The 12,711-nt window shown below is 47.6% G+C and overlaps 4 protein-coding genes across 4 annotated transcripts; 2 read left to right on the top strand and 2 right to left on the bottom strand.

Moving 5' to 3' along the window:
- Nucleotides 1-318: 318 nt before the first annotated feature.
- On the top strand, nt 319-1,722 carry M421DRAFT_6070 (uncharacterized protein; the record flags this gene model as incomplete). The annotated part of the gene is made up of 1 exon (XM_033595807.1): nt 319-1,722. One exon carries the CDS (start codon nt 319-321, stop codon nt 1,720-1,722), a length of 1,404 nt encoding a protein of 467 aa, XP_033447527.1.
- Nucleotides 1,723-2,173: 451 nt separating this feature from the next.
- On the top strand, nt 2,174-3,142 carry M421DRAFT_6069 (NAD(P)-binding protein; the record flags this gene model as incomplete). The annotated part of the gene is made up of 1 exon (XM_033595806.1): nt 2,174-3,142. The coding sequence occupies one exon, from the start codon at nt 2,174-2,176 to the stop codon at nt 3,140-3,142; it is 969 nt and encodes a 322-aa protein (XP_033447526.1).
- Nucleotides 3,143-4,647: 1,505 nt separating this feature from the next.
- On the bottom strand, nt 4,648-5,382 carry M421DRAFT_65203 (DDE-domain-containing protein; the record flags this gene model as incomplete). The annotated part of the gene is made up of 2 exons (XM_033596227.1): nt 4,648-5,013; nt 5,065-5,382. 2 exons carry the CDS (start codon nt 5,380-5,382, stop codon nt 4,648-4,650), a joined length of 684 nt encoding a protein of 227 aa, XP_033447525.1.
- A 4,952-nt stretch (nt 5,383-10,334) lies between these two features.
- M421DRAFT_421663 (uncharacterized protein) lies at nt 10,335-12,427 on the bottom strand. Its single transcript, XM_033592905.1, has one exon. It carries the CDS (start codon nt 12,401-12,403, stop codon nt 10,445-10,447), a length of 1,959 nt encoding a protein of 652 aa, XP_033447524.1. The 5' UTR covers nt 12,404-12,427; the 3' UTR covers nt 10,335-10,444.
- Nucleotides 12,428-12,711: the final 284 nt, after the last annotated feature.

The following is a 12,711-nucleotide window of genomic DNA, read 5'->3' as shown; positions in this document are numbered from 1 at the left end:
TATCATTAACTCAAACGGCCAAGTTAATGCGGTGTGTGAATGCATCCATCGCGCCTCGATTTAAGAAACGTCAAGATGGATGCGCGAGGCGTGGTAACCTCTGAAGTTAAACTCGGAGTAATCGCCCTTTTGAGAAGGCCCGACTCCCCGTAACCACGTGAGCTTATCGGCATTGGGAGGAAGGAACGTCTTCGCGTCCACACCTTGAATCCTTCACCTATACGCTCTCGAACAACGCCCGAGTAGTGATGCACGCATCGTCGTCCATGGATAACTGACTATCCGACCAATTCTGGGTCCTCCGATTGCCTGCCGAGTATGGTTGAGCAGAAGCCACGCCAGCGAAAATTTGCCCCACGCTCCCGGACAGGGTGCTTGACGTGTCGTGCCAGGCGAAAGCGCTGCGATAATCGGCGTCCCACGTGCGAGAACTGCACACGCCTGAATTTGTCCTGCGACTGGCAAGCACAACGAAAACTAATCCAGGAATCTACGTCAGGGTCAAGTTCAAGTCCTGAAGAGGTCATTGAAAGTGTCCCGGATTCGCTGGGATGCTGGGATTTGCTGCCGGGCGATGCTGGTGCTGAGCGACAACATCTGCTACAGTACTATATCGAGAAGTTCGTACCCAGTGTATCGGTAGCAACAACGCCCGGCAGCTTCTACACTGCGCTGTATATGCCATGGGCTTTTCAAACTGATGGCATGCTCGATGCAATACTTGCTTTGTCATCAGCTCAGCTCGCACGGCGCACAGACGACAAGGATCGCGAGGCACACCTTCGAGCTGTCTCTTTGCGACATCAACGAAAATGCAGCGGATTCATCAAAGAGCGTCTTTCGCCAACTGGGCAGCCGCTGAGGGACACTTACCAAGTCGTCGCTATCATTTTACTGTTAGTGGGGCTGGAGGCACTCAAAGGCAACAAGAGCACGACATGGATCCAACAGCTCAAATGTGTGCGCAAGATTCTGGACACTATATCTCCGGAGCAGAGCATCATAGACTGCCTCGAAGTGGACTCGCTACATCGGCACTTCACCTACCACTATGCAATGGCCTCCGTCATGTCCCAGGTGTCTGTGTCAGCGACTCCGTCAGCGCCCACGCTCGAGCGGGATCTACTGCCTATGCTGAATGTCGCCATGCCACTGACAATCGACCCATTGATGGGCATTGCATACCAGCTGTGCGACCTGATTAGTAAGATCCAACACGTCGTCAATCCGGATCCAGCCTTCCCACAGCTCACGGAAGCAACATTCAATGCAATTGAGAACGGGATTCAGACGTGGACATATGAGAGTCCTTTCTCTTCGGGTGTGGATCTCCCAGTTGCACTGGATTTGATTGCACTGGCTGAATCGTACCGCCTGTCTGCTTTGATTCAACTGTATCGCAACTCACAAATTCACGCACCCCTCGTGCCTGGTTGCGCCGCACGCGCAATGGAGTTCATTATGAGGATCCCGCCTGGTAGTCCTGCAGAATCGAGCTTGCTTTACCCAATTTTCATGGCTGGCGCTGAGCTTGACAGCGAGGTAGCCATCGATCGTCTGACGCAGAGGCTGAAGGATATCTCGGATCGCAATCGCTACGAGAACATTGATAGCGTACAAAAAGTGCTCAAGGAAGTCTGGCGACCGAAGCTAGAGGGAGGTACACGAAGGTGCTGGGAAGATGTCCTTCGAGAATGGGACTGGTCCTTCACACTTGGCTGAGGTACACTCGCGGTCCGAAGGAAATCTTCAAGCTCGCCTGAGATATTTTGGCTGAGCACAGCCGACACCAGACGCCTATCTCAAGTGGAGATGTGCACTTGACGTCGTGCACACTTCGCATGCTCCTCAGATCTCGATGAGCCGAGACTAAGCGGTACCCCTCATTTGTGGCCGCGTCTCCAGCAGCGACACGTCGAACTACCCCGCAAAACTGATGGATTCAGACGAAGCGACTCTCTATAAGACTGTCCAAGTACCCACCATTGGTTGTGGACTAGTCGACTGCACAATCGAACGGGCTTGCCCACCACCTTACACTCGAGTCTCGCATCCGCTTGAACCTAGAACAAGAGGGGTAAGGGGTTCATACGGGTACTTGTATGTACCCAATGACCTCCTTGCTTTCCCTGAGCGCCAACATCGGATTGAAGCATACAGTTGACAAAGTATAATGTCGGCCCCGACCGGAAGCATCCCACTCACATCTGTGGCCCTCAACTTCGGCCAGACTCCGGACCTCTCAAAGCTACGAGGCGGATCTGCATTGATCACCGGTTCGGCAAGGGGTATCGGTCTTGCATGTGCCACAAAGTTGGCGGAAGCTGGAGCACTTGTCACCATCTCAGATATTCGATTCAAGGCGGGAGAAGCAGCTGTACGCGAGCTAACCTCGAGAGGCCTTCATGTACAATTCGTGCAGAGCGATGTCACTTCGTACTCGTCGCAAGTGGAGCTCTTCAAAAAAGCCATCACCTTCGGCGGGGGCAGGATCGATGTCGTCGTACCGAACGCGGGCATCTGCGCAGAGCAGAACCTCTTCGACATGCTACCGACCGGCGCATCAAGCCTTGAGGACGAACCCCCCGAGCCAGGCTACAGTACGATGGATGTTAACCTTAAGGGCGTGTATTACACCTCCTATCTCGCCTTGCATTACTTCCGCTTGAATCGACACTCGGCTCTTGCTCCATCACTCGTCCTCATCGCCTCACTTGCTGGATACGTCGGCTTTCCTTCTAGCGCAACATACAGCATGTCCAAGTTCGGGGTCCGTGGAATGTTCTTCGGCACACGAGACCGCGCTGCGGCAGCCAACCCTCCGGTGCGCGTCAACCTTGTAGCGCCCTGGTTTATATCAACTGCAATGACAGCGGACGAAACATTTGTTGCCAGCGAGGCTGGTGCTATGATGAAGACGATGGGCTCAGCTCAGCTCGACGGCGTTGTGCAGGCTGTAATGCACTTCAGCGCTGACGAGACTGCGCACGGACGAGCCGCTGGAATCTTTCCGCAAGGAGTTTACGATCTCGGCGACGATCTTGAGGGCGGATTCGCAGGGCAGAGGACACAACAAGGCATGCTAGAAATCGTAGCAGCAATGACAGCTGCGACGGACAAGCAAACCGAGGAATTGAATTGACAGGAAAGTGTGACTGGAACAGAGAGCGGCAACTTTTTGGGCATGGCAAAGTAATGCACGGATAGGGCGACGCACTGTCGTGCTCACTGTTCTTACCGCTGCCATTTGGCCGCTAGTTTGAGCAGTAATGAACTTCATATGACGACTTGCGAACTCTAAGCATGATGCCGTAGTTTCAAGAGTGTCTTTGTCCACCGCTACCGCCGCGGTTGAGAACATTTGTACTTAGCTGTACGCTTTACAGACCTGACAATTGACGTACCTGGCCTGGGCCTTTTCGTCATCATCATCGGTACCTACACCACGGAGGCTGGCTCTCACAGCATTGTTGTTTGAGTAACGTACCCCACGGGCGAGCCGCTCACCGAGCGAGCCGCTCACTTTTGCTAAGCCCCCAAACTACCCTTCACATTCTAATGCCTCCTCAACAACACTAGTCAGATGCGTTGAAGGAAGTTTAGGTACAGCTTGCGCTCCAGGCTCTTAAACAAGACGCGAATCTCTCTCAGCAACGCGCTGCAGCTATCTACAGGGTCCCTCAAAAGACACTAAGCGACCGACACGCAGGACAACCTTCACGCGCTAATTCTATAGCCAACTTGCAGAAGCTGGGCAACAATAAGGAAAAGGTGATTGTTAAACATGTTCTTGAGCTAGATGCGCAAGGATTTTCCCCTCAGCTCTTAGATGTGGCTACTATGGCCGATTCTTTGCGCGCTGAGCGCAATCTGGGCCCTATTAGCGCAAACTAGCCTAGTACGTTTGTTAAGCAGCACCTAGAGCTTAAAGTCAAGTTTAATCGCAAGTACAACTACAATAGAGCCCTCTGTAAGGATCCTGAGGTTCTACAGGGCTAGTTCAGCCTAGTGTAAAGGAGCTGGCCGCTGAGGGCTAAGTGCAAGTAAAATTCAGATGGAATTGATGCAGGCTCTGGCTTAAAGACTTCTAGTGGTTTTTGTTCTCTGGCGCGGAGTCTGTATGCCAATACTCTCCAGTGTGGAGCTGAAGTGCTGACAACCTCTAGTGTGGAGCTTCAGCGCCAACACTCTCTAGTGTGGAGTTTTGGCAGCCTCTGCTTGTGCGTTTGTTAGCTTCCAGCAATTAAGGCCTCTAGTGCTGAGACCTTAGCACAGACCTAGCCTATTACAGTACTCTCCTACTATAGCTTTGTTTATAGGATTGTTTTTAAGAACAATAATTAGTCTCTAAACTCTGTTTTGCATAACCTTTGTTCCTAGACGTGTTACCGGTTACTTCTGCGCCTTAAGCTGTGCTATACCTGTTATAATTTCCCTTGTCTATCTATGTCCCTCTGCTGCTCTGCTTATTAATTAAATTCTAAACCTAACATGCCTGTTATAAGTTCTACTATTTAGGTCCTTTAACGTACTTTACAAGCGAGCGACGCGTACAAGCGAGCGACGCGCCCCACCAACTTTGCCTGCCTTCTTGAGCGTATAACTCAACCACGATATATAGTTATATATAGATATTTATATAGCAGATTAAGAAGTATCTATAGAGTCCTTTTTGCACGTACGTGAGTTGTGGCCAGTCTCTCTGCACCTCGTGCAGCGCGTCAGAGCCTGGCGGCTGAGGCCTGATTGCTCTCCTCCGTGACGCTCTTCACGCGCAATCTGCTGATCAGCCTCACGTTGAGCAAGTATATCCTCTCCAGCTCCCTTTGTTAAGACTCCACGCTTCTGGAGTCGCTTTTTCTTGCGTTTTTTTCGCTCTGACGCTGCCTCATTGGCACTCTCTAGGCTGGCTATCCGATCGCGCATAAGCTCAGCAGAGAGCATCATCACCTCAGCTCCTTTCTTAAGCTGATCAATCGCTTCAATAATTGAGGCAGGTGAGGAGCTCCTGTGCTTTCTTACGCGCTCACGAATTAACGTTGATTGAGCCTCAAGCTCACGTACGTTGCTTGGCGTACGAGCCTCCCAGAGAGCCTCTGGCAGAGCAGCTAGAGGAGGCGTGCGCAGCTTCACGTCTAGCTTTAACAAAACAACGTCAGGATGGAGAGGGACAAGGCCTGCGCCTTGGAAGGCTGAGCAGATATTGGCTGTTGTGAACGCGCGATCAAAGGCTGCCTTGAACGCTGGCAGAAATTCAAGCTTGGTGATGTGGTTGATGTGGTGGCGGATCAGAGCCTCAATCTCACGGCTGTACGCGCGCTTCAACGGCGAGAAGCAGCCAACGTCAAGTGGCTGCAGCAGGTGAGATGAGTGAGGTGGCATGCAGAGCGTGTAGATATTGTTCTCCTTGCAGAGCTCTTGAAATTCAAGAGAGTGGTGGCTCTCGTGGCCATCAAGGATAAGCAGGCAATGTGCACCTACGCAATGAGTCTTAGTATGGGCGTGAAAGTGCTTTAGCCACTTAACTCCAAGCTCGTTATTCATCCAGCCATTGTCGCTGACTGCAATTGCCCAGTCGCGTGGGATCTCTGCCTGCTTGTACCAGGCAGATAGGTGATATTGGCCAGCAAAGATAAGGAAGGGTGGGATTATCCAGCCAGCAGCGTTGATCGCAGCGATAGCTGTTACCCACTTGCGATTACCAGGCTGAACAGCCTTTGGCCGGCCTCTCCTCTCTGATCTAGTCACGACAAGCTAAGTTGTGATCTTGCCTATTATAAAGCCAGCCTTATTAAAGTTATAGACGTCCTTATCACAGATGCTGTACTTGGCCTTCGTCTGCTCCACAAGCCTGAACTAGTCTTAGATAAGAACAGGGTCCTCGCATAGAGCTCTCTGCCTGTCGTACGCTCTGTTGAAACGCGTTGTGAGAGAGTCTGTACGCTTGACAAAGTTGCGTGGCCAGTGGACGCCGACGTGACCTGCGCTGCGCGCAGCTAGCAGCTTATCAGCCATATCACGTACAGCTGCGTACGTAGGCGCAAATCCACGTTGATCTAGATCCAGTATATAGCTTGTGATCACCTCCTCCTCGCGCTGGGTAAGCTTCTTTGAGTTGGGCTGGCAATCGCGTCGTGAGGGCCTGCCAGCGCGTCAGTGGCGGAGCGTTGCTTCAGGAACGTTGTAGATCGTGGCAGCAGGACGATTGCCCTGGATCTGTTTAGTGTTGATAGATAAGATAGCAAGCTGAATATCTGCTTCATTTAAAGGCAATTGAGTAACGTTGCGTGGAGCCATTATACGTTGAGATGGAAGAGGCAGGCAAAGTTGGTGGGGCGCGTCGCTCGCTTGTACGCGTCGCTCGCTTGTAAAGTACGTTACTGTAGATAGCACTTATGTCCTGTTGTACTGCGTTAGCTTTATAGTGCTACTATTTTCTTACTGTAGCTAATGTTAAGAAGGACAAGTCTCGTGCTAAGAACTGTTGTTACGCGAAGACGTTAGTTGCCTCTAGCATCCTGCTGTCTAGCGCGTTAACTGCAGCCAACAGGGAGCTTTTCCCTGCTAACATGCTTGCCACCCTGCAGACTGTCACTGAGCGCAGCTCTGAGTCTGCCTAAGACGCGTCTGTGCCTAATCTAGAGGTGTATATTAACTATATGCTTAACTAATAGGTTTGTGTCTTTAATAGCAAGCTGTCTTGCAAGTTCTTCTGCAACAAGAAGCGCACTTGCTACAAGGTATGTTCTCTGCTTCTGCTTAATAGCTTTCTGTAATTTAGCTTAAGTTATTTAGCAGCCTCCCTACAAGACCTTTAAAGCTTGCATGCGTGCCTGCTGTCTCTATAAAGTGCTCTCTAATAACAACTACTGTAAGCACAAGCTACTAATTAGCAACCTTACCCTAGACGTTGCTGCAGATCTTAAGCACTAACTAGAGCTCCCCTACCTTCACGACCTAGCGTCGTAGCCTAGTATCTCTAGCTACAATAGTAAGTAGTCTAACTACAAGGACAAGCTTAAGGCTAAGCTTGCTAACCTAGATAGTGCTCTTGGTGTTACTAGGAAGGCTCTTGAGACCTCTGTTATGTAACGGTCTAGACTCTAAAGCTAAAGAAGAGCTAGAGCTAGCCGGTTACATTAGCTTAGCCGGCTTGGCTAAAGCTGGATATATATTATCTACGCAGTTAACTAGACGTCTAGTTAACTTGTGCATGCTTTTTAGCAAAAGTTGTTAGGAAGTAGATATCCTTTATTGGCCTTTGGCCAGACCACTACATGTTAAGGCTATAGCTGTTTTTAAGGAGCTAGGCAAGGACATTAAGGAGCTTGTCTTCTAGATAAATCTAGTTGTAAGTGCATTCTCTAGGGTCTTGCTCCTTGTCCTTGTGCTGACATTGTCTTTGCGCTGGTAAACAATAGTGCTGACCACACGCGTTAGCTTAGTGCGCTTAAGGAGCTTGCTAGGGCTTGTCTCCCTAAGGGTGCTGGTTAACTTGCTAATTCTGTTAGCAAGGCTGCTGTCAATACCCTTAGCTAGCAGAGTAAAGAGCTCTGCTAACAGTTCTAGGGTTTAGGCCAGGATAGTAGTTGTCAAGCCTCAGCTCCGGCCACTGAGACAAGCAAACCAAAAGGTAACATGGCTCACACTGATGGTGAGCCTGCGCCAGAACAGTACTGATATCGTAAGACACAGGTCAGAGGTAGCTTTGCTACATGCCTTGGTGTCACGGGTCAGAGGTGGCTTCGCCACATGCCCAGCCTGACAGTAGTGATGCCAACGCAGACAACAGTTCTGCCTCTCCCTAAAGAGGTTAGTGTTGTCCTTGCAGTCTTTTAGAGTTCTCAGTGTCCCTGTAGGTACCTAGCCTAAGTGCTAATTATAGTCTTGTCTTCTTATTCACGTGTTTCCTCTATTCTCCTGCTCTTCCCTCCCCTTCTGCATCTTCTACAGTAGAAGATAGCTTCTGTTTAATCCTTCTAAGCTACCTAGTAGGGTAGCTTGTAATAAAACTCTACTAGTAAGTTCCTGTCCTTGTCCCTCTTGTCTACTGTGTAGGCTAACTAATAGTCTAGTGCTTCTAGGTTTTTGCAAATTTTGCTTAGTTGCTAACGTACCTCACGGGCGAGTGGCCGGCCCGGGCGAGTGACCGGATTTTGCCAAGACCACACCAAACTTCATACAACCTGCAATGTCTCAACGCAAAAAGGCTTAAAGTGTCTTAAAGGAACTAGATATATAGCTTGCTATTTAGGCTCTTAAACAAGACATGACTCTTACTATTTCACGCGCTGTAACAATCTACAAGGTGTTAGAAAGAACACTAAGACAATAACGTGCTAGAATGCTCTTAAGACGCGATTGTAAGGTTAACTAAATAAAGCTAATAAGCACTAAAGAGGAGGTGATTGTGCAGCATGTTCTAAAGCTAGACAAGCAAGGATACCTACCCTAGCTTACTAATGTAGAGGACATAACTAACTCTCTGCTTACTAAGTGCCACTAGCCTCCTGTTGGCAAGAACTAGGCTAGCACGTTTATTAAGCGTCGCCTAGAGCTCACAGTTAAGTTTAATTAAAAGTACAACTATAAGAGAGCCCTCTGCAAGGATCCTAAGGTGATCTAGGGCAAGTTCTGCCTAGTAGAGAATACTAAAGCTAATTATAGTATCTAAGATAAAGACACCTACAATTTTAACAAGTCTAGGTTTATAATAGGTATTATATTAATAGGAGCTGTTATTACAGGCTTACAGCGTTGTAGAACACTAAAGATAGTATAGTAGGGCAACTAAGAGCAGACTAGCATTATCTAAGGTATTAATACGTTAGGATAGAGTATCCTACCCTTTATTATCTTCTAAGGCAAGCACTACCTCTCTGCCTAGTATAAGGAGCTGTTTTTACCTTATAACTAGGTTATTACTATCTCTAAGAATAGCTAGACTAATAACAAGCTTAGTATTAAGTAGCTAAAGCACTTTAATAAGCACACAAAGGAGCGCACTGTTAGCAGCCATTAGCTGCTTCTTGTAGACAGTTACAAGAGCCATAACTTAGTTAAATTCTACTAGTACTGTAAGGATCACAAGATTATTACTCTATGCATGCCTCTACACTTGTCACACCTGTTGCAGCTACTTAACGTAGGTTATTTTACCCTAATAAAGAAGGCCTATAGTTGCTAAGCTAAGCTACTAATGCATAACAAGATTACTTATATTACAAAACTTGAGTTTTTACTGTGCTTTAAAGGAGCTTTTAATGCCTCTATTACTAGGAGCAATATCTAGGGAGGATTTAGAGGTGCTAGCTTGGTCCTCTTTAATCTAGCGGCTGTAATATTAAAGCTTAAAGTGCGCCTATGTACTCTACTACTACCTACTATAGATAAGAGTATATAGCGCTCTTAAACCCTACAGAATACACTAGAATATAGGTTGCAATTAAAGCTTATTTAAGAGAGGATTTAATAATATAGCAATAGCTCTCTAGCTTTAATAGTTAATGCTCTTAATTGGCTCACTAAGGGCGCAGAGATAATGGCGCATTTACTAGTTTTAGTGTGCAACTAGGTCGCAGGGCTTTAAGCTGCTAATAAGGCAGCCACACGCTGGAATTTACACAAGAGGAAGCAGATCTAGAGGGAGGGGACTCTTACTGTTAGTAAAGGAGTGCGCTTAACTACCATATACTATAATTCTTAAAAAAAGTACCTAAGTTTCTTAAAAAGTACAGTATCTAGAGAACTAGATAAGAAATAAAAAGGATTTTAATACTAATGTTAAAGCTGCTATACTAGTTACTATACTATATTTTAATATTTAAGTTTATTACTAAGGTTTAAAATTTCTCAGTCTACTAGTTAAAAAAATAACTACCTTAAATAATAGGAATTTTAAATAACTTCTTACTATAAAGTTATAGAGAATTAAAATTAATCTATAGTAACTCTAATAAAGTACTTCTATTTCTTATCTAGCTTTGTAGATACTAGATTTTGCTACTTTTACTAGTAAAAAGCGGGCGTTGCGTGACTCCGGGCGTTGCGCGCACAGACACGGTACCGTAATTAGATCAAAGGATTCTACGGTACAGGAGTACCGTGCATAATCCTTCGGTTTCTACAGAACTGTGACGCTACGCTAACACGTCTATGGTCCAGAGCTATAGGTGGTTTGATTCTCTTGTGGAACACGTCCAACATCATTGCTGCACTCTTTATCTGCCGACCGCTGTCCAAGAATTGGAACTTTGCCATGCCTGGAACCTGCGGTAGCCAGCCATGGTTCTATTCCGCCATGGGAATCGGGATTTTGCAGCATCTATAGAGTTGAGGAGTTATATTGTATTACTGCTTTCAAGTGTGTTGCTTTTCACGGCATGTAAAATTGCGACGCGTCCTACTTAATAACGAGCTGCCCGAACCTCCTACTGAATAATCCCTAGTTGTGTTCTGATTTCGTCGCGTCACTCTTGTAGACGTAGTAATAGGTGCATAGTCGGTTTTTTAAGTCTGGTTTAGACTCGCCATAATGCTCGATATGATGGATTGACTTATTCACCATGTCGCGTACAGAATCTTGCCGCGAAATGAATATGTCGGCCGGGACAACTCTTTGTATGCCGACTAGTGGGTTTTCTAGCTCCCAGTATCGTTTGGCCGGTAGCAGTCGAGATATTCCAGTCTTGCTCACTCTATTTTCTGAAATCTCAATGGTAGGACTGGTCCAGCCTAAGAGACAAGGCTCCTGATCAGTGTCACGCGCGTTGAGCCTCCCTAGAAGATGGGTGTTGACCCGAAGATAGTACACATCTTCACTGGGCATGTCCAGCCACAGATAACGTTTCTTTTCCCAAATGCCCCCTTCGACTAAGCTACTAGCTTCGGGCGTACCTTGCAAGTATTCGTACGCGCGAGCATACTTGACCAGTACACCAGAGTCAGTCTCTTCGACCGCATATTCAAAGATGTGGGTGTTGCTACCATCAAAAATGCCCACATACATGCAGAGCATAGATTGTTCATGACAAGAGTTTTGCGAATCGCCGAATGGGTCCAGAATTCGCAAAGTCGACTTGCTCCATACAATTGGAGCCAATAATCCATGATGCGGTCTCTGCAGAGTCACTTGTGTGACGTTGTCTTCAAGACTGCCACGTTCGTTGACGTACTGTAACTTGTCGTCCTTCCCCGCAGGTCGGCGCAATTCCAGAGCCTCGATCAAAGTTGCACCAAAAGCTAAAACACCATCAATAGCTTCGCCTTCCATTGATTGACTGAGGACATCCCGAAATAAACAAATCGGTGTCTTCTCATAGTCGACCTCAATACAGGGTCGAGGGTTCGCGAGTGAGAGCAGGGCGAATATTCGATCTCGTGAATCTTGACAGCCGCTGTAGACGTAGAGAGACAGTAGAGATGACAACGAACAGTCTCTCTCTTCGCGAAAACGTGTAGTCGTGGGATCCCTCCCCTCGAAGTACTCTTGACCAAGGAATTTGGGCCATGCGAAGTGCAATTGACCGAGCAATTGGCTATCCTTGGCTATTTCTGTGAGTAGAGGGGCTAAGTCAGCCATTTCCCAGAGCGCGCTGCCAGTAAACAAGAAGACCCTGGATTTACGAGGCAGTAGTACCTCTTGGGCAATCCATGTCCGTGTCCAATATGATGACATGTATAAAGCTTCCACGTGGCCTTGTAAGCGTATCTGTTTGGTGATTTCCTGATCGTTTAGGTATTCTCTCATGTCCCTAGCAAACGTTCTGTCCTCCTCATCAGAGGATTCCAAGAATTCGCTTTCGGTCCATCTGTTCTTAGCCCAAACGTCCTTGAAAGACTGTTGGAGTTCCTCAGGAAGGACTCCGAGCCAGACTATCACTCTTACTGCATTCCTGTAAATTTCACCCATTTGACTGACCTGATGGTTTTTCTCAACAACATTAGATTGGTCGATGCAAAGCGCATCTATCCAGAGCGGCAAAGATATTTTGCCTCTCTTTGCTGAAGGCTGAGACCCCATAAAATTGGTGTAAACTCTGAGAAATTCGTACAAGTTGTGTCCAACCGAGTGAGAAAGGCCGTTTACTTCGATAGTACGTTGCGGGTTGCAAGGCTGCCATGTGTACGACAGGCAAGCATACGCTACATCTCTCCTATTGATATGCCGCATACTGCATCGAATGGTGGTATCCGATGACTGAGGCACGAGCTCGATAACGCGAATAGAGTCGACTGTATAGTCTAGGGGATCGTAGATGAAAGTTTCGTAGCTCGTCATAGCGGCATTTTCAACAGGCGGTTGATCTGAGTTGTGAGGTTTCGACATCTTAGTAATCCTGTTGGCCTTGGTGTTTCCCTGTTGGGCTATGTGGAGAGCTTGCCTGTAAGATGAAATTGACATAACAGACGAGGATTAAGAGGCACGCTGCGAGCCTTGTTGCGAGGTTAGGAGATTGGTGCCTATTTCTGCCTTGGTAACGTGGGGTTTACTGTGTCCGTGCGCGTACCGGGGTACCGTGTCCGTGCACGGAATGCGCGGATTCACCGAATGCGCGCGATTGGCCCTACTAGCGCAAGCAAACATGAGGCTGTAGAGCCACCCACAATTAATCAATGTATATAATCTGTAACGGTTGAGAGGAGAAGCGGATCACGTGTTGTTGGCGGTGGTCTGGTGTTACTTCCTCATGTTGTTGAGCACCTCTTACC

The sequence above is a fragment of the Didymella exigua genome, assembly GCF_010094145.1.
Source record: "Didymella exigua CBS 183.55 unplaced genomic scaffold M421scaffold_17, whole genome shotgun sequence".
Classification (NCBI taxonomy): domain Eukaryota; kingdom Fungi; phylum Ascomycota; class Dothideomycetes; order Pleosporales; family Didymellaceae; genus Didymella; species Didymella exigua.
This window is presented reverse-complemented; position numbering and strand designations above follow the sequence as displayed.